This window comes from Salmo salar, chromosome 15 (assembly GCF_965601325.2).
Source record: "Salmo salar chromosome 15, fSalSal1, whole genome shotgun sequence".
Classification (NCBI taxonomy): domain Eukaryota; kingdom Metazoa; phylum Chordata; class Actinopteri; order Salmoniformes; family Salmonidae; genus Salmo; species Salmo salar.
Genome location: NC_138305.1, coordinates 110,235,339 through 110,257,538, shown reverse-complemented (window position 1 = coordinate 110,257,538; position 22,200 = coordinate 110,235,339). Strand labels below are relative to the sequence as shown.

The following is a 22,200-nucleotide window of genomic DNA, read 5'->3' as shown; positions in this document are numbered from 1 at the left end:
CTACTACACAGCCTGTTATATCTACCACACAGCCTGTTATATCTACCACACAGCCTGTTATATCTACCACACAGCCTGTTATATCTACTACACAGCCTGTTATATCTACTACACAGCCTGTTAAATCTACTAAACAGCCTGCTTTATCTACTACACAGCCTGCTACATCTACTACACAGCCTGCTACATCTACCACACAGCCTGCTATATCTACTACACAGCCTGTTATATCTACCACACAGCCTGTTATATCTACTACACAGCCTGTTAAATCTACTAAACAGCCTGCTATATCTACTACACAGCCTGCTATATCTACTACACAGCCTGCTATATCTATTACACAGCCTGCTATATCTACCACACAGCCTGTTATATCTACTACACAGCCTGTTATATCTACTACACAGCCTGTTAAATCTACTAAACAGCCTGCTATATCTACTACACAGCCTGCTATATCTACTACACAGCCTGCTACATCTACCACACAGCCTGCTATATCTACTACACAGCCTGTTATATCTACCACACAGCCTGTTATATCTACTACACAGCCTGTTATATCTACTACACAGCCTGCTATATCTACTACACAGCCTGTTATATCTACTACACAGCCTGTTATATCTACTACACAGCCTGCTATATCTACTACACAGCCTGTTATATCTACCAAAAAGCCTATTATATCTATTAAACAGCCTGTTATATCTACTAAACAGCCTGTTATATCTACCACACAACCTGTTATATCTACCACACAGCCTGTTATATTTACCACACAGCCTGCTATATCTACCACACAGACTGTTATATCTACTACACAGCCTGCTATATCTATTACACAGCCTGCTATATCTACCACACAGCCTGTTATATCTACTACACAGCCTGCTACATCTACCACACAGCCTGTTATATCTACTACACAGCCTGCTATATCTACTACACAGCCTGCTACATCTACCACACAGCCTGCTATATCTACTACACAGCCTGTTATATCTACCACACAGCCTGTTATATCTACTACACAGCCTGTTATATCTCCTACACAGCCTGCTATCTCTACCACACAGCCTTTTATATCTACTACACAGCCTGTTATATCTACTACACAGCCTGCTATATCTACTACACAGCCTGTTATATCTACTACACAGCCTGTTATATCTACTAAACAGCCTGTTATATCTACCACACAACCTGTTATATCTACCACACAGCCTGTTATATTTACCACAAAGCCTGCTATATCTACCACACAGCCTGTTATATCTACTACACAGCCTGTTATATCTACCACACAGCCTGTTATATCTACCATACAGCCTGTTATATATACTACACAGCCTGTTATATCTACTACACAGCCTGTTATATCTACCACACAGCCTGTTATATCTACTACACAGCCTGCTATATCTACTACACAGCCTGCTATATCTACTACACAGCCTGCTATATCTATTACACAGCCTGCTATATCTACCACACAGCCTGTTATATCTACTACACAGCCTGTTATATCTACTACACAGCCTGTTATATCTACTACACAGCCTGTTAAATCTACTAAACAGCCTGCTATATCTACCACACAGCCTGTTATATCTACCACACAGCCTGTTATATCTACTACACAGCCTGCTATATCTACTACTAACAATGTGAGGTTGCTGAAGACAGTTTACAGTCAAAAGTCATACACCATGGCAAGGCTGAGCACAGCAACAATACATAATGTAGTTATATTGCATCAGCAAGGTTTCTCCCAGGCAGAAATTTCAAGGCAGACAGGGGTTTCCAGATGTGCTGCACAAGCTCTTTTGAGGAAGCACAAAGAAATGGGCAACGTTGAGGACCGTAGACTAAGTGTTCGGCCAAGGAAACTTACTGCAGCAGATGAAAGACACATCATGCTTACTTCTCTTCACAATCGGAAGACGGCAGAAAACAGTGGGACCCTGGTACACCCATCTACTGTCCGGAGAAGTCTGGTCAGAAGTGGCCTTCATGGAAAAAAAAGCCATACCTCCAATTTGGAAACAAGGCCAAGAGACTCAACTATGCACGAAAACACAGGAACTGGGGTGCAGAAAAATGGCAGAAGGTGCTCTGTACTGAATAGTCAAAATTTGAAATATTTTGCTGTAACAGAAGGCAGTTTGTTCGCCGAAGGGCTGGAGAGCGGTACACGAATGAGTGACTGCAGGCAACAGTGAAGTATGGTGGAGGTTCCTTGCAAGTTTGGGGCTGCATTTCTGCAAATGGAGTTGGGGATTTGGTCAGAATTAATGGTGAGAAGTACAGGCAGATACTGAATGTTTGAATGGTGTCTGTGAGTATAACAGAACTCATATGGCAGGCAAAAACCTGAGAAGATTCCTTACAAGATTCCTTACACTATTTAAACAGTTTTAGAAACTTTTGAGTGTTTTCTATCCAAATCAACTAATAATAAGCATATTCTCGTTTCTGGGCAAGAGTAGTAACCAGTTTAAATCGGGTACGTTTTTTATCCGGCCGTGAAAATACTGCCCCCTATCCCAGACAGGTTAAAGCATTCTTACTTTGCATATATAATGCATTGACATAAGTAATGACATAATCCTCTGTAGGGGTCCTCTGTAGTGGTCCTCTGTAGTGGTCCTGTGTAGTGGTCCTCTGTAGTGGTCCTGTGTAGTGGTCCTCTGTAGTAGTCCTGTGTAGTGGTCCTCTGCAGTTGTCCTGTGTAGTGGTCCTGTGTAGTGGTCCTCTGTAGTGGCCCTGTGTAGTGGTCCTGTGTAGTGGTCCTCTGTAGTAGTCCTGTATAGTGGTCCTCTGTAGTGGTTCTCTGTGGTGGTCATGTATAGTGGTCCTCTGTAGTGGTCCTGTGTAGTAGTCCTGTGTAGTGGTACTGTGTTGTGGTCCTGTGTAGTGGTCCTGTGTAGTGGTCCTCTGTAGTAGTCCTGTGTAGTGGTCCTCTGTAGTTGTCCTGTGTAGTGGTCCTGTGTAGTGGTCCTCTGTAGTGGTCCTGTGTAGTGGTCCTGTGCAGTTGTCCTGTGTAGTGGTCCTGTGTAGTGGTCCTCTGTAGTGGTCCTGTGTAGTGGTCCTGTGTAGTGGTCCTCTGTAGTAGTCCTGTATAGTGGTCCTCTGTAGTGGTTCTCTGTGGTGGTCCTGTGTAGTGGTCCTGTGTTGTGGTCCTGTGTTGTGGTCCTGTGTTGTGGTCCTCTGTAGTGGTCCTCTGTAGTGGTCCTCTGTAGTGGTCCTCTGTAGTGGTCCTCTGCAGTTGTCCTGTGTAGTGGTCCTGTGTAGTGGTCCTCTGTAGTAGTCCTGTGTAGTGGTCCTCTGTAGTGGTTCTCTGTGGTGGTCCTGTGTAGTGGTCCTGTGTTGTGGTCCTGTGTTGTGGTCCTGTGTTGTGGTCCTCTGTAGTGGTCCTCTGTAGTGGTCCTCTGTAGTGGTCCTCTGTAGTGGTCCTCTGCAGTTGTCCTGTGTAGTGGTCCTGTGTAGTGGTCCTCTGTAGTAGTCCTGTGTTGTGGTCCTGTGTTGTGGTCCTCTGTAGTGGTTCTCTGTGGTGGTCCTGTGTAGTGGTCCTGTGTTGTGGTCCTGTGTTGTGGTCCTGTGTTGTGGTCCTCTGTAGTGGTCCTCTGTAGTGGTCCTCTGTAGTGGTTCTCTGTAGTGGTTCTCTGTAGTGGTTCTCTGTAGTGGTTCTCTGTAGTGGTTCTCTGTAGTGGTCCTCTGTAGTGGTCCTCTGTAGTGGTCCTCTGTAGTGGTCCTCTGTTTTTCAGTGGTTAAGCATGGTGCTTACAATGCCAAGATAGTGGGTTCGTTTCCTGGGACCACCCTTAAGTGAAAATGTAAGCACGCATGGCTAAGTCACTTTGGATAAAAGCATCTGGGAAATATCATTATTATATGAAAGCCAGTGTTAACAAGGCAACAAATACAAGCTCTGACGATGGTCGAGAGGCAGAGACGTAAGCTTAATTAAACTAAAGTGATACTGAGAAGCGCAGTGTTGATGTTTTTCTCCTCTTTGAAGATATCCTTGAATTATTCCCACGCAGCTGCACCATTCAATCTTAGATCTGCGAGAGCTTTTCTTAATCAAAGTAAAAAAAAAAAAAAACGTTTTGTTGATTTCAGCTTCACAGGCAGACAGGCAGAGAGACAGACAGAGGCAGGCAGACAGGCAGACAGGCAGACAGACAGACAGACAGACAGCTTCACTCCGTCAATCAGTGACAGAAGGAGATAGACAGGCTTAATGGAAGGACTAGATCAACTCTTTGATCTGTCACTGGTCACAGGGGAAACTCGACCAGGACTAGATAGAAAACTTAAACGTTTTGTTGATTTCAGCTTCACACACACACACACACACAGAGAGACAGACAGACAGACAGACAGACAGACAGACAGACAGACAGACAGACAGACAGACAGACAGACAGACAGACAGACAGACAGACAGACAGACAGACAGACAGACAGACAGACAGACAGACAGACAGACAGACAGACAGACAGACAGACAGACAGACAGACAGTGACAGGAGGAGATAAACAGGCTTAATGGAAGGACTAGATCAACTCTTTGATCTGTCACTGGCCACAGGGGAAAAACCAAACAGGACTGAATCAACTCTTTGATCCGTCTTTGATCCGTCACTGGCCACTGGGGAAAAACCAAACAGGGCTGCATCAACTCTTTGATCTGTCACTGGCCACTGGGGAAAAACCAAACAGGGCTGCATCAACTCTTTGATCTGTCACTGGCCACTAGGGAAAAACCAAACAGGGCTGATCATAAGTGGTTGTCAAAGGGTTCTGAGCACTGCTGCCTGTGCAAGTGTGTGTGTGTGTGTGGGGGGGGGGGGGGAGGTGCGTGCGTGCGTGTGTGTGTGTGTGTGTGTGTGTGTGTGTGTGTGTGTGAGATAGAGTGCGTGACGGTGTGTGCTTGTGAATTAATGCATGCATATGTACATGCGTGTGTGTATGTGTGTGTGTGCGTGCGCATGCGATTGTGTGTGTGTGTGTGAGAGAGAGTGCTTGTGTGAGCGTATAGACACCAAACTCCTCAATGAAGGGGATTTAAGAGCAGTAACATAAACACTGTCATTAACATGGTAACTTAGCAACCGCTAAGACTGAGCAAAACACATACGCAGTAGAACAACAAGCTACAACATGTGACCCTTTTGTATGCTATTGTGACATCATTATAGCATTTGATGTTTGTTTTTTTTTCATAAATTTGCTCATTATCATGTTTTATACCAAAATTCAAATCATTTTTTTTATTATTTCCTTGTCATCTGAAAAACTAGCTCTCAATTAAATCTATTGCTGTGCAGATACATATTGGTTTTATTTCAAAGTAATTACAAGGCATCCATATTTGTTATTGCTAATGTCACCAGATATACAGTGCATTTGGAAAGTATTCAGACACCTTGACACTGACCTCTTCAGTTAGGCCATTTTACTGCCAACGTTTGTCTATGGAGATTGCATGGCGGTGTGCTTGATTTTATACACATGTTGGCAACGGGTGTGGCTGAAATAGCCAAATCCACAAATTTGAAGGGATGTCCACATAGTTTTGTATACAGTAATTTCACTGTCTGTGTAATTTACATTGGAGATGAGCAACAAGTCACAGCCGAGAAGTCTGAGATAGCTGCTTTGTGACAGAATTAATTGACTAATGCTGATACACATTATGCACTGAGGTGCTGGAGAGACACAAAGAGAGGGAGAGAGAGAGAAACCAGCAAAGAACAAACACCATTGTAAATAAAACCCATGTTTATTCATTTTCGCTTTTGTACTTTAACTGTTTGCACATCGCTACAACACTGTATATTGACATCATATGACATTTGAAATGTCTTTATTCTTTTGGAACTTGTTTGAGTGTAATATTTATTTTCTTCACTTTTGTTTATCCATTTCACTTGCTTTGGCAATGTAAACCTATGTTTCCCATGCTAATAAAACCCATTGAATTGAGAGAGAGACAGAGAGAGAGACAGAGAGAGAGACAGAGAGACAGAGAGAGAGACAGAGACACAGAGAGAGACAGAGAGGGAGGGAGGGAGGGAGGGAGGGAGGGAGGGAGGGAGGGAGGGAGGGAGGGAGGGAGGGAGGGAGGGAGGGAGGGAGGGAGGGAGGGAGGGAGGGAGGGAGGGAGGGAGGGAGGGAGGGAGGGAGGGAGGGAGGGAGGGAGGGAAATGGACAAAGTCTCACCCTTCATTAGTACTGTATCAATGGACAGGACACACACACACACCTCACCACACATGCTGGCCCTCTCCCACACACAGGCCATATCACAGTGTAGACCACTAATGAGTTACAGGCAGAACCACACATACAGGCCATTAACACAGTGTAGACCACTAATGAGTTACAGACAGACACTTTAGTCTCAATGAGGGGTTTCACAACCACTAACCACCCGTAACCCTCTACCACACACACACACACACAATCATGCATGCAGGTTCGCTCACACGTACACACACTATTTGCCTTAGAGGAAAAAAGTCACTAATCAGCTCTTTGTAGACCTGTTTGTAGAGATGTCATCTCTCCTTTTTGACTGAGAAGCATATTCACGACAGCCCCTTCAAACACGTGACGCAACATGTTTGTGCTTGTTGCTGATCAGTGTGAAGAGTTTTTTTTTTCCCTTTTCATCTCTAGAGAGTTAGATCAAGACAAGCCGAGTCTTCTCTGTCGTGTCCTCCTCTATTGTGGAAAACCGCAGAACTAGATCGTTGTATTTCTATGTCGTAAACCCTCGCAGTGAGGCTGGATAGTGTCAATGTCCCTTTAGTTTATTCAAGTCCTGTGCTTTTTCTTAAGTCCCCCAAGAACCCACGCTCTTGGCACCGTCCCTGTCTCTGTACATTTCACAGAGAGATGGAGAGAGAGAAAGGAAGAGAGAGAGAGGGAGCATGTTTTTTCTCCTAGTCCTCAAAACCAGTCAATACCTGTCACCCCTAGACACGTCAACTGCGTTCCCCAAATTAGCATGCTTTCAATGTCATGCCCAAATCATCAAAATAACCTCCTAACTTCAAACAGAGACGGTGTAGGCATAATGTCAAACAGACTTTCGGTTTGACATTAGCTTTGAGGGTTATTGAGGTTACACACACACACACACACACACACACACACACACACACACTTTGTTGGGGACATTACACCCGAAAGGGTCCAGTGATCCATCAAGTTGAATGGAGAGAGGAGACCAACAGCATTTGTCATCCAGCCAGGTAACTAAGAGTTAATATCAAAACACTACAGCAAATCAAATTAAATTTACATTTATGTCATTTAGCAGACGCTCTTATCCAGAGCGACTTACAAATTGGTGCATTCACCTTATGAATCTAATGTTATTGGTCACATATACACGTGGTTAGCAGATGTTAATGTGAGTGTAGCGAAATGCTTGTGCTTCTAGTTCCGACCGTGCAGTAATATCTAACAAGTAGTCTAACAATTTCACAACAACTACCTTATACACACAAGTTTAAAGGAATTAATACAAATGTGTACATATAAATATATGGATGAGCGATGGCCGAACGGCATAGGCAAGATGCAGTAGATGGTATAGAGTACAGTATATACATATGAGATGAGTAATGTAGGGTATGTAAACATTATATAAAGTGGCATTGTTTAAAGTGACTAAGGATATATTTACCACATCCAATGTTTTATTATTAAAGTGGCCAGTGATATGAGTCTGTATGTTGGCAGCAGCCTCTCTGTGTTAGTGATGGCTGATTAACAGTCTGATGGCCTTGAGATAGGAGCTGTTTTTCAGTCTCTCGGTCCCAGCTTTGAGGCACCTGTACTGACCTCGCCTTCTGGATGATAGCGGGGTGAACAGGCAGTGGCTCAGGTGGTATTTTTGGCCTACGTCCTAATACACTGAAAGACACACAGAATTGTGTATCCGTTTGAATTCCTTGTCTTACTTCAGTTTCTTACTTCAGTTTCTTACTTCAGTAAAGCCACATCCAAGTAGTGAAGCCACACAGGTGAAGCCACACAGGTGAAGCCATATCCTCATCCAAGCCATATCCTCATCCAAGCCACATCCTCATCCAAGCCACATCCTCATCCAAGCCACATCCTCATCCAAGCCACATCCTCATCCAAGCCATATCCTCATCCAAGCCACATCCTCATCCAAGCCACATCCTCATCCAAGCTACATATTCTATATACTATATGTCTTGTCCTAACAAACTGGCACTGCTGTCTGCGAATTTGGACATGAATATATCTCAAACCGATCGAATGGTTTCTCTATTAATTGCTTGTCGACCTTCAGTGTCTTACTTCAGTTGGGCCACACAGTAGATCAAGCAACACAATACTGAAGAACGTATTTTCATTATGTATTGTATTGTATTCTATTGTATTGTATTGTTTAGGGGTAACGGGAGGATTGTGAAGAATACCAATATCATTGATTATCATTGTATACCATAGAATTTTTGCATGGTACGGTAGGGGACTAAGGGGGAGACATAGGAGTACTTTGGTTTACATGTATTATCTGTGGAAGACGTTACTCTTTTTGATCTGATGATCCCTTCCTTAATCGTCACCGAGAGGAAAAAATGAAGTCGTATTGAACTGACTGGAATAGAAATGTATTGAATTGTACTGAATTTAAAATGATCGAATTACGACTAAACACTCAGTACAATGAATCGTCACTTGATAATTGGCTCATTCTTCACAGCAGGCTGCCATGGTAACTTGAGGGTCCAGCGAGGAAAAATACTGTTATCTGACATGTAGCCGACATGTCGTTTATAAAATATATGAAGAGGTTATTAATGTGTTAAATGAAAGGTGAAGAAGACTGAGTCGACACACAGACTTACTGCCTTATTAACACGTGTTGCATAACCAGCGTAACGTCCCTTGAAGATAAAAAAACCCCCCACATTTTTTAGAGGGAAATATCTGTAAATGAATGATTAATTATGCTCCTACATGCATAGAGAATGCCAGTTGTAATATATGTGTTGTCTGAGAGGAAAAACCTTCTCTGGAAAGACAGACTAAAGGCACAATCTGTCATTTGTTTCCTTAGGCCAAACAGGCAGCCCACCAAAATAATGAATGGGTATCATTGAAATGGCCTTTGAACAGCATATTGCAGATTGCAGATTGAAATATTAACATCAGAAGCAACAGGCTGAGCAGTCGTCATTATGGACCGACACGTTTGTGATGCGGTGTGATTATGCAGACAAATACACACACACACACACACACACGCACACGCACGCACGCACGCACACACATGCACACGCGCACGCACGCACGCACAAACGCACGCACAAACGCACGCACACGCGCACGCACACAGACACACACACGCACACACACGCACAAACACACACACACACACACACAAACACACACACAAACACACACACACACGCAGACACACACACGCACGCACGCACGCACAAACACACACACAAACACACACGTACGCACGCACGCACACACACACACTCACGCACGCACAAACACACACACACACACACACACTCATGCGAGTGTGCTGTTTGTAAATGCATTACATTAGAAATAGTATTCAAAATACTAGCTTTCCTGGTGCAATGAACCAATGAAATAGTCCCAAAGGTCAGAGACTTGACAGTAGGGCCGGGACGATACCAGTATCCCAATATTTACACAGCCTACAGGGAGGAGGTCGGAGACTTGGCAGTAGGGCCGGGACGATACCAGTATCCCAATATTTACACAGCCTACAGGGAGGAGGTCGGAGACTAGGCAGTAGGGCCGGGACGATACCAGTATCACAATTTTTTTTTTCCAGGGCAAGAATTAAAACACGAAGCAGACCAACTCTTTGGTCCTTTAATATTAACCTGCTGTAAGTAAAACATTGTCAGCTGTAGCTTGGAATAGAAATCTGTGCCTCTAGATGACAACATAACGATGTTTGTTTCCAACATTAGGGCTGTATTCCTAATTAAGTTAAATCTGCTTGGGTTTTGTTTCCTTGCCATGATACTAACAAGTATTGTGATACTAGTATCATCCCGGCCCTACCAAATAATACACTATATACTGTACATGTATACAAAAGTATGTGGACACCCATTCAAATTAGTGGATTCAGCTATTTCAGCCACACCCGTTGCTGACAGCCGTGCAATCTCCATAGTCAAAACATTGGCAGTAGAATGGCCTTACTGAAGACCTCATTGACTTTCAAAATGGCTGCCCTGCTAGAGCTTCCCCAGTCAACTGTGTGGGCTGTTAATTGTGAAGTGGAAACGTCTAGGAGCAACAACGGCTCAGCCGCGAAGTGGTAGGCAACACAAGCTCACAGAAAAAGGGATCACTGGTTGCTGAAGCGAGTAACGCATAAAAATCGTCTACTTCTGGAAGCAACGTCAGCACAATAACTCTTTATCTGGAGCTTAATGAAATGGGTTTCCATAGCCGGGCAGCCACACACAAGCCTAAGTCACCATGCGCAATGACAAGCATCGGCTGGAGTGGTGTAAAGCTCTCGCTGGAGTGGTGTAAAGCTCTCGACCATTGGACTGCCAGGAGAACACTACCTGCTCGATTGTGCCAACTGTAAAGTTTGGTGGAGGAGGAATAAGGGTCTGGTTTTTCATGGTTAAGGCCCCTTAGTTCTAGCGAAGGGAAAGCATACAATGACATTCTAGACAATTCTGTGCTTCCAACTTTGTGGCAATAGTTTGGGGAAGCTATTTCCTGATTTTGCATGACAATGCCCCCGAGCACAAAGCGAGGTCCATACTGAAATGGAGCACAGGGGGAACCAACTCCATATTAATGCCCATGATTTTGAAATGAGATGTTCGACTAGCAGGTGTCCACATACTTCTGGTCATGTAGTGTATGTGAACCTAGTCTGAGACGGATAGACCTGCCGGTGATGACATTTCCATTTCAGTGACTTTGGCAGATCCTGGAATGAGACAAACCTGGAAACCAACGACAACACACACACACACACACACACACACACACACACACACACACACACACACACACACACACCACACACACACACACACACAGAGCTGTTTTTAATTACTTGACTGTGTTGTTGCAACATCAGTACAGAGAGCCGATATCCTCTATAAAAACATCAAGAACAGACTCCGACAGACATGGATTCAAATATTATTCTAATTCATTAAAATAAAACTCTGACATTTTGCTTTAGCCTTTCTAGAGTGCCAGAGGCTTGGTTTTGTGTATTCTCTGCTATAAAATATTTTCCATCATGCCAGGAAAGATCAAGCAGGCACAGGTGAAGTCTTCGAAAGATTTCAAATAGTATTTGAACCCAAGGCATGCTCTGATTGATATACTTATTGACATTTCCATTTCAGTCATTTCTTACTGCAGCTCTACATGACTCAGTAAATATTACTACACAGAACATAATGAGACCCTGGGAGATGAATACTCTCTCTCTCTCACACACGCACGCACGCACACACACACGCACGCACGCACGCACACACACACACACACACAGAGAGGAAACGAACGACAACACTGAGAGACGATAAAACCTAGGCTAACTGGCTGACGGACAACAACAACAACAACAAAAATATATATATATTTACTTCTCAAACTATTTTTATAAGTTCTATTCCTTATTTTTTTCGGAGTTTAGAGATAGCCTATGGCTAGCCACAGGGGGTAGAATGACTGCACACTACTTCTGACCAGAGCCTATAGCACTGTATAGGGTACCATTAAATATGGAACCTGCACATACATTTTCTATAGGATTGAGGTCAGGGCTTTGTGATGGCCACTCCAATACCTTGACTTTGTTGTCCTTAAGCCATTTTGCCACAACTTTGGAAGTATGTTTTGGGTCATTGTCCCTTTGGAAGACCCATTTGGGACCAAGCTTTAACGGTAATCCCCGCGATAAGGAACACATGATACATTTAATGGAAAACATTGAGATTGATCCCACATGAAAAACAAAATACTACAGTTTACTATAGAATACTGCAGTAATTACTGTAGAATTCTGTAGTAAACTGTAGTATACTGTAGAATACTATAGTACACACTATTGTATTCCTTCAATCATGTGTAGTACTTACTACACAATTGTGTAGTATACTGTAGAATACTATAGTAAATACTACAGTATTATCTGCCAGAGAACATTGTAATACTTTATGAATGTCTGCAAAAACACAGTTTGTTAATTAACTATAGTAATACTCAGGTACTTAATGGTATATACCTCACCCATTCCCCTCCCCATGTACCAATGTCATGCTAAGTAGAGACCAAATTGTGTTCCCTATAGGTTATAGTAAAGAGGAGAAGCTCTGACCTATCCGTTCAGACCCCAGTCCTACCTACCTACCTACCTACCTACCTACAGGTTTACCTACCTACCTACCTACCTACCAACCGACCTACCTATCTACCTACCTACCAATAGGTTTCCTCAAGGAGAAAGCCCCCACTTCTATGTCATAAAACACAAAACACTATAAACAAATACTACAGAAAGCCAGCAAAAAATTTTTATAGTAACTACTATAGTATATAAATGAACTGTAGTATGTTTTTAATGTGGGATGGTACGCATGGATGGTTTTACAAGCTAAACTGTGAAAATACTGATTATATTTCAAGGAAACAGGCTTCATGTTTTGTGACCCATGGGGCTAGAGTAGAGGCTGACTCCAAACTTTAATGTGGCAGACAGACAATTTACCTACAACTCACACACTCACTCACTCACTCACACACACACACACACACACACACACACACACACACACACAAAGTTATACTCCTGGGCTGAGAAGCTAAAGCGTTTAATGGCAGCTTATTCTCTAGTCTGAACAAACAGTGAATGCTGTCAACCTCAACGTTCAGCTGCGTTAATTCCAGCATATGCAATATAGATAGTGCTTTCTTGGTAGAAGACGTGTCACACATTTTTATATTACCTTTATATTACCATTATTTAACTAGGCAAGTCAGTAAAGAACAAATTCTCATTTTCAATGACAGCCTACGAACAGTGGGTTAATTGCCTTGTTCAGGGACAGAACGACAGATTTGTACCTTGTACCTTGATTCGAACTTGCAACCGTTCTAGTTACTAGTCCAACACTCTAACAACTAGGCCCAAGCCTGATGACTCTAAGAATACTGACACCTGCTGGTTTGGGCATCGTAACTAAAAGCCTAAACCTGTCAGGTGGAAAACTGAAGAGTATCCAGGGTAACAGTCCTGCTGAAGAGTATCCAGGGTAACAGTCCTGATGAAGAGTATCCAGGGTAACAGTCCTGCTGAAGCGTATCCAGGGTAACAGTCCTGCTGAAGAGTATCCAGGGTAACAGTCCTGCTGAAGAGTATCCAGGGTAACAGTCCTGCTGAATAGTATCCAGGGTAACAGTCCTGCTGAAGCGTATCCAGGGTAACAGTCCTGATGAAGAGTATCCAGGGTAACAGTCCTGCTGAAGAGTATCCAGGGTAACAGTCCTGATGAAGAGTATCCAGGGTAACAGTTCTGCTGAATAGTATCCAGGGTAACAGTCCTGCTGAAGATTATCCAGGGTAACAGTCCTGCTGAAGAGTATCCAAGGTAACAGTCCTGCTGAAGAGTATCCAGGGTAACAGTCCTGCTGAAGAGTATCCAGGGTAGCAGTCCTGCTGAAGAGTATCCAGGGTAACAGTCCTGCTGAAGAGTATCCAGGGTAACAGTCCTGCTGAAGCGTATCCAGGGTAACAGTCCTGCTGAAGCGTATCCAGGGTAACAGTCCTGCTGAATAGTATCCAGGGTAACAGTCCTGCTGAAGAGTATCCAGGGTAACAGTACAGTAACAGTACTGCTGAATAGTATCCAGGGTAACGGTCTTGCTGAAGAGTATCCAGGACAACAGTCCCGCTGAAGCATATCCATGGTAACAGTCCTGCTGAAGAGTATCCAGGGTAACAGTACTGCTGAAGCGTATCCATGGTAACAGTCCTGCTGAATAGTATCCAGGGTAACAGTCCTGCTGAATAGTATCCAAGGTAACAGTCCTGCTGAAGAGTATCCAGGGTAACAGTCCTGCTGAAGAGTATCCAGGGTAACAGTCCTGCTGAATAGTATCCAAGGTAACAGTCCTGCTGAATAGTATCCAAGGTAACAGTCCTGCTGAAGAGTATCCAGGGTAACAGTCCTGCTGAAGAGTATCCAGGGTAACAGTCCTGCTGAAGAGTATCCAGGGTAACAGTCCTGCTGAAGAGTATCCAGGGTAACAGTCCTGCTGAAGAGTATCCAGGGTAACAGTACAGTAACAGTACTGCTGAATAGTATCCAGGGTAACGGTCCTGCTGAAGAGTATCCAGGGTAACAGTCCTGCTGAAGAGTATCCAGGGTAACAGTCCTGATGAAGAGTATCCAGGGCAACAGTCCTGCTGAAGAGTATCCAGGGTAACAGTCCTGCTGAAGAGTATCCAGGGTAACAGTCCTGATGAAGAGTATCCAGGGTAACAGTCCTGCTGAAGAGTATCCAGGGTAACAGTCCTGCTGAAGAGTATCCAGGGTAACAGTCCTGCTGAAGAGTATCCAGGGTAACAGTCCTGCTGAATAGTATCCATGGTAACAGTCCTGCTGAAGAGTATCCAGGGTAACAGTCCTGCTGAAGAGTATCCAGGGTAACAGTCCTGCTGAAGAGTATCCGGGGTAACAGTACAGTAACAGTACTTGTACGTGTCAGGAAGGCAGCAGCGGTGCACTTGGCCATCCGCTAAACGTGAGTTTGTGACTTGTTATGGATGCTGGCGGGAAAAGATGAGAAGATGAGCGGAGGAAGAGGTTACGGATATGGAGGTAATTGAAAACATTATCTAGATTTTAGAAAAGTGGATTTCATATGACTGTCACAGAGGTGAAGAAAGAGATTGGAGAGGGAAGGAAGGGAGGAGAGGAATCATGAGAGGAATATTTAGGAACAGGGGAAAGATACAATTATATTTGTCAAAAAGACAATTTAAATTTCCCTCAGAAAGATTACTCCTAGTGGTTTTTAAGCGGCTTTAACTCCCTGCTTGACAAACATTTAAACAAATAGAGAGTAGAGACATGTGTACTGTAGCATCTGAAATGGATAGAATTATCACTGTTTCAGGGTCTGAACACCCAACTGGCTATGGCTCATCTGTGCATCACAAGATGGTGTTAGCCCACTGAGCTAAATACTACAAGACTGTGTTGTTAGCCCACTGAGCTAAATACTACAAGACTGTGTTGTTAGCCCACTGAGCTAAATCCTACAAGACTGTGTTGTTAGCCCACTGAGCTAAATCCTACAAGACTGTGTTGTTAGCCGGCTGAGCTAAATCCTACAAGACTGTGTTGTTAGCCCACTGAGCTAAATCCTACAAGACTGTGTTGTTAGCCCACTGAGCTAAATCCTACAAGACTGTGTTGTTAGCCCACTGAGCTAAATCCTACAAGACTGTGTTGTTAGCCGGCTGAGCTAAATCCTACAAGACTGTGTTGTTAGCCCACTGAGCTAAATCCCACAAGACTGTGTTGTTAGCCCACTGAGCTAAATCCCACAAGACTGTGTTGTTAGCCAGCTGTGCTAAATTCTACAAGACTGTGTTGTTAGCCCACTGAGCTAAATCCTACAAGACTGTGTTGTTAGCCCACTGAGCTAAATCCCACAAGACTGTGTTGTTAGCCCGCTGAGCTAAATCCTACAAGACTGTGTTGTTAGCCCACTGAGCTAAATCCCACAAGACTGTGTTGTTAGCCCGCTGAGCTAAATCCTACAAGACTGTGTTGTTAGCCGGCTGAGCTAAATCCCACAAGACTGTGTTGTTAGCCGGCTGAGCTAAATCCTACAAGACTGTGTTGTTAGCCCACTGAGCTAAATCCTACAAGACTGTGTTGTTAGCCCACTGAGCTAAATCCCACAAGACTGTGTTGTTAGCCCACTGAGCTAAATCCTACAAGACTGTGTTGTTAGCCGGCTGAGCTAAATCCCACAAGACTGTGTTGTTAGCCCACTGAGCTAAATCCCACAAGACTGTGTTGTTAGCCCACTGAGCTAAATCCTACAAGACTGTGTTGTTAGCCCACTGAGCTAAATCCTACAAGACTGTGTTGTTAGCCCACTGAGCTAAATCCTACAAGACTGTGTTGTTAGCCCACTGAGCTAAATCCTACAAGACTGTGTTGTTAGCCCACTGAGCTAAATCCTACAAGACTGTGTTGTTAGCTGGCTGAGCTAAATCCTACAAGACTGTGTTGTTAGCCCACTGAGCTAAATCCTACAAGACTGTGTTGTTAGCCCACTGAGCTAAATCCTACAAGACTGTGTTGTTAGCCCACTGAGCTAAATCCTACAAGACTGTGTTGTTAGCCCACTGGGCTAAAGATTAGAATGAAGTCTTTAATGTTTAAAAAAAAACATACTGATGAGCTAGCTAAAAAGCTAAGATTTAAAGTGGCCTTCTTTTTTTAGAAACAGATATTTTTTCTCCCTAAATACCAGGAAGCGGATTGTACAGTGAACTTCCTGCCCGTTCTAGACTATGGTGTCACTACTTACCAGCTTGCAGCAGCCACTATTTTTAAACCTTTGGATGTTGTCTACCATAGTGCCCTTTGCTTTATCACAGGTGCTATCAGAGGTGACAGTTCACCACTAGGGTTGCAAATTCTGGGAACTTTCAATAAATTCCATGGTTTTCGAGAAATCGTGGTTGGATGGTTTCGGATTTCCTGCTTATTCCTTCCTGATTCCAGGATCCTCCAACCGGGATTTCGGGAAAACCAGGGAATTTATTCTGCATGTGTCAAAAATGTTGGCTGGTCCGCATGAAAGTCCCGTAGATCACTTGATTATTCTTCATTTGTTTAGAAAACTGTACTACACAAGTCTCTGATTTACCTAACTTTCCCGTTAAAATATTAAAACATGAGATACCAAACCAGGTCACAAGGTTGGTTACATCTTGAGGTTCCTCGGGTCTCCACCGAACTAGGTAAATCTTCTTTTAGTTTTAAAGCACCTCATTGATGGAACCAACTACAAAATACCATTAAAATGTGATGTCTTAGTTCCTCACAGGGCATTTAAAAACATTGATTGGGAGCCTTCGTATTGAGGAATTAAAGAATTTACATTTTTGTCATTTAGCAGACACTCTTATCCAGAGCGACTTACAGCAGTGTACATTTCATTTTTTTTCATTTTTTTTTTTTTCATACTACTGGTCCCCCGTGGGAATCAAACCCACAACCCTGGTGTTGCAAACACCATGCTCTACCAACTGAGCCACACAGGACCATGGCTTTTTTTTTGTGTGTTGTGGTTTTCTGTATTTCAGTGGTTTTATATTGTAATATATTTTAGAATGTGTCTGATGAAATTGTATATACAGGGCTCCCTTGTAAAAGAGACCATGGTCTCAATGCCTACTCAAAAAAAAGGTCAAATTAAAATGTACTGTAACTGACAGAGTCTACATTACAGACTGGTCATGACTTGTATCATCCCATCATAGACCACTGTAGTGTTCCCATAATAGACCATTGTAGTGTTCCCATCATAGACCACTTTTTGTTCCCATCATAGACCAGTCTAATGTTCCCATCATAGATCACTGCAGTGTTCCCATCATAGACCACTGTAATGTTGCCATCATATACCACTGTAATGTCCCCATCATAGACCATTGTAATGTTACCATCATAGACCACTGTAATGTTCCCATCATAGACCACTGTAATGTTCCCATCATAGACCACTGTAATGTTGCCATCATATACCACTGTAATGTCCCCATCATAGACCATTGTAATGTTCCCATCATAGACCACTGTAATGTTCCCATCATAGACCACTGCAGTGTTCCCATCATAGACCACTGTAATGTTCCCATCATAGACCACTGTAATGTTCCCATCATAGACCACTGTAATGTTCCCATCATAGACCACTGTAATGTTCCCATCATAGACCACTGCAGTGTTCCCATCATAGACCACTGTAGTGTTCCCATCATAGACCACTGTAATGTTCCCATCATAGACCACTGTAATGTTCCCATCATAGACCACTGCAGTGTTCCCATCATAGACCATTGTAATGTTCCCATCATAGACCACTGTAATGTTCCCATCATAGACCACTGTAATGTTCCCATCATAGACCACTGTAATGTTCCCATCATAGACCACTGTAATGTTCCCATCATAGACCACTTTAATGTTCCCATCATAGACCACTGCAGTGTTCCCATCATAGACCATTGTAACGTTCCCATCATAGACCACTGTAATGTTCCCATCATAGACCACTCTAATGTTCCCATCATAGACCACTCTAATGTTCCCATCATAGACCACTGTAATGTTCCCATCATAGACCACTGTAATGTTCCCATCATAGACCACTGTAATGTTCCCATCATAGACCACTGTAATGTTACCATCAGAGACCACTGCAGTGTTCCCATCATAGACCATTGTAATGTTCCCATCATAGACCACTCTAATGTTCCCATCATAGACCACTCTAATGTTCCCATCATAGACCACTGTAATGTTCCCATCATAGACCACTGTAATGTTCCCATCATAGACTACTGTAATGTTCCCATCATAGACCACTGCAGTGTTCCCATCATAGACCACTCTAATGTTCCCATCATAGACCATTGTAATGTTCCCATCATAGACCACTCTAATGTTCCCATCATAGACTACTGTAATGTTCCCATCATAGACCACTGTAATGTTCCCATCATAGACCACTGTAATGTTCCCATCATAGACCACTGTAATGGTCACACTGTAACAACACAAAGCCTAACAGTAAGGCAATCAAGGTAACATTATATTGTTTACATACAGTTATATGTCGAGGAACAACAACGTGTTGGATCTTCATCCCTACAGGAGAGAAAGATAGCATCACATAGCAGCCATGTACCACACAGCAATATGACCATCAGTTGATCTGTACAATACATTTTAAAATGGGACTATGTGGAGTAATATGGCTATTTATGTCTACAGTATATACATTATAGGAACACTTTAGGCTACCGACAGCAAGGTGAGTGCCTCAGGCCTTGATGGCTGAATGGAACGGGGCACTGGGCTATGCTGTGGACTGACGTCACCTGTCCGCTTCCCCCTAATCCAACTAGTTGGGACGTGGACAGCTCCAGCTCGCGTTGCTCCTGCTCACTGTCAAACAGAAGGCAGAGGGGAAAAGGAGCAAGCCTCCTCTAGCACGGTAAGCTCCTAAATTAGCTTTTCTTTTTTTTTTTTTTTAAACATGAAATTCACCGTTACTTTTGATTGTGTATAGAAATAATGGCACGACCATGATTCCGCATGATATATAAAAACATAAATATTATTATTATTATTGCTGAATATGTACTTCTGCACTTTCGGTACTTGATCCGTTAAAAATAACATTTATAATTGTGGTCCTATTGCAGGTTATAATTCAAATGAGAGTGAGTCTATTTGTGCATGTGGATGTTGTGGTGTTCCAATCCATTACGACGCAGGGTTACATTATGATAGGCTATAAAAAAGTGTTTTGAATAATATATTAATGTCAGAACAGGTTTGTTATTATGTATTGTTTTTTAATTTGTATTCAATATTTCTGTTCTCCATAGATTTCGTGATGCGCAACGCGTGCGTAAAACCAGACAGAGCCGACCTACACAGCAGCCAACGTGACACTTCACGGGCGCCTGTTTTAACTCTGAACAAACATGCATTCTGAACGACGTGCTTTCCTCTATACTTATGTGATATAATACTTTAGAAGACGTTGAAGATGGAGAATATATCTATTGCGAACTCCCGCAGCGGAGCTCCGGTTGTGTGTAACGAATCCGTGGACTACTATTATCTGAGTAACCGGACAGATCTGAACTGCACACCGCAATCAGAGTTATACTTTTATGCTGACCTCTACGTGGTCCTGCCGGTGATATATTCGGTGATATGCGCCGTGGGGTTAACGGGGAACACGGCGGTTATCTACGTTATCCTCAAAGCGCCCAAAATGAAAACCGTGACCAATATGTTTATCCTAAACTTGGCGATAGCCGACGACCTGTTTACCCTGGTCCTACCCATCAACATCGCCGAGCACTTGCTCCACTACTGGCCCTTTGGAGAGGTGCTGTGTAAGATCATCCTGAGCATAGACCACTATAACATCTTCTCCAGTATCTACTTCCTGACGGTCATGAGTGTGGACCGTTATCTGGTCGTCCTTGCGACGGTGCGTTCCAAGCGCATGCCCTACCGTACCTACCGAGCGGCCAAGATAGTGAGTCTGTGCGTCTGGATCCTCGTGATTCTAATCGTAATGCCGTTCACGGTATTCGCTGGGGTCTACATCAGTCCGGACGACTCGGACAGGAAAAGCTGCGTTCTCAGCTTCCCAAGCCCAGAGAGTTTGTGGTTCAAGGCGAGCCGGATATACACCCTGATCCTTGGCTTCGCCATCCCGGTGTCGACCATCTGTATTCTCTACACCATGATGTTGTACAAACTACGGAACATGCGCCTCAACTCCAACGCCAAGGCGCTGGACAAGGCTAAAAAGAAAGTAACTATTATGGTGTTTATAGTCTTAGCGGTGTGTCTGTTCTGTTGGACCCCGTTTCACCTCAGCACCATAGTGGCTCTCACCACCGACCTGAGGACCACTCCGCTGCTCATCGGGTTGTCCTACTTCATCACCAGCCTCAGCTACGCCAACTCTTGTCTTAACCCTTTTCTTTATGCCTTCCTGGATGACAGCTTCAGGAAAGCTTTCAAGAAGATGCTAGAATGTAGACCGGCAGGAATGTAGTTGCCTACAATGACCTAGGGGCTAGTGGAAACATGTTTAATAAGATGGTATGTTAATATTGATATCAATCAAAACAAACTATGATTATATTATTTATGTTTGCTTGAATCTGTGTTAGGGGCTGTTCATTGTTGCCATGGTATGACTTAAATATTTAACATGGTGTATATGATATGGAAAAACTAATATTTATTCTGGCAAGCCTGCCTTTCTGTTATTATGAAGTTTCTTCTCCTTATGTCACTTTATTTTTTCATGGACTTTTGTCTCCCTCTTCTGTCCCGAGAGGGCAGGTAGCCTACACTGTAGTGAAGCTAAGGGCCTTCAAAGTCAGGACTGTAACAAGTCCTCTGCAGTGACCACACCGACTCAAGACAATGACGTAGCTTATGAACTTTTGCTGTAAATACTTGTTCACTTAAAAGGCCTATGTCATTGTCAACTATAGTCAGTGGTGTCAAATGATGCATAGTCATAATGTATCCAGGCTAATCTACATGATCTAAATATGATAACTCATTCTACATTTCCTCAAGTCTATGTTATGGAGAATAATAATTACAACATATTACCGTGTTCAAGTATTAATTTTGTGTTGACATGACACACTTTGAAAATAACTTTTAGCGTTTTCCGATGCCAAGAGAGTCCACCTGGTACCTAATCACAGTTACTGTAACACTTCTATACTGTATCATCCAAACATAAATACATTGATTTTTATATCTGCAGACAAATAAAATATAAGCAAATAACTGTGTGTTTTATTTGTAGGACGGCAATATAGACTCTCATTCATAACGGACCATACAAAGCATATGAGCCTACATCTCATCTGCTGCTGTGTACGTCCAGCTAAATGCATCAATACCAAATAAATCGAATGTGATATATTGGCGATGTCTAATTTCATTTTTTTTTTTTAAATGGCTGTATTTATCTTTACTTATTCCTTGGATATGATGTATCATACAGTAATGATGTGCTGACTGTCACATATACTTAAATACAACAAAAAATATATAGTAACTATGTTCAAATAAATATTACCACTGTTCAATATGCAAAATTCTTTATGAAAATAAATAAATAATCATGTCCAATACATTGTGCTAACCTAAATACCTCCAGAGCCTAGTTGGGCCAATGTTTAGAATTTAGAATTTAGAAATTTAAAATTTAGAATTTAGAAAAAATTTTCTATTTCCAGACATTCAGTTACATAGCATTAATTAAATAATAGAAATAATATAATTTTCTATG

At 42.9% G+C, this 22,200-nt stretch overlaps 1 protein-coding gene across 1 annotated transcript; it reads left to right on the top strand.

Moving 5' to 3' along the window:
- The first annotated feature begins 19,221 nt into the window (after window positions 1-19,221).
- On the top strand, window positions 19,222-21,830 carry LOC106572941 (neuropeptides B/W receptor type 2). Its single transcript, XM_014147534.3, has 2 exons — window positions 19,222-19,347; window positions 19,745-21,830. Exon 2 carries the CDS (start codon window positions 19,909-19,911, stop codon window positions 20,935-20,937), a length of 1,029 nt encoding a protein of 342 aa, XP_014003009.1. The 5' UTR covers window positions 19,222-19,347; window positions 19,745-19,908; the 3' UTR covers window positions 20,938-21,830.
- Window positions 21,831-22,200: the final 370 nt, after the last annotated feature.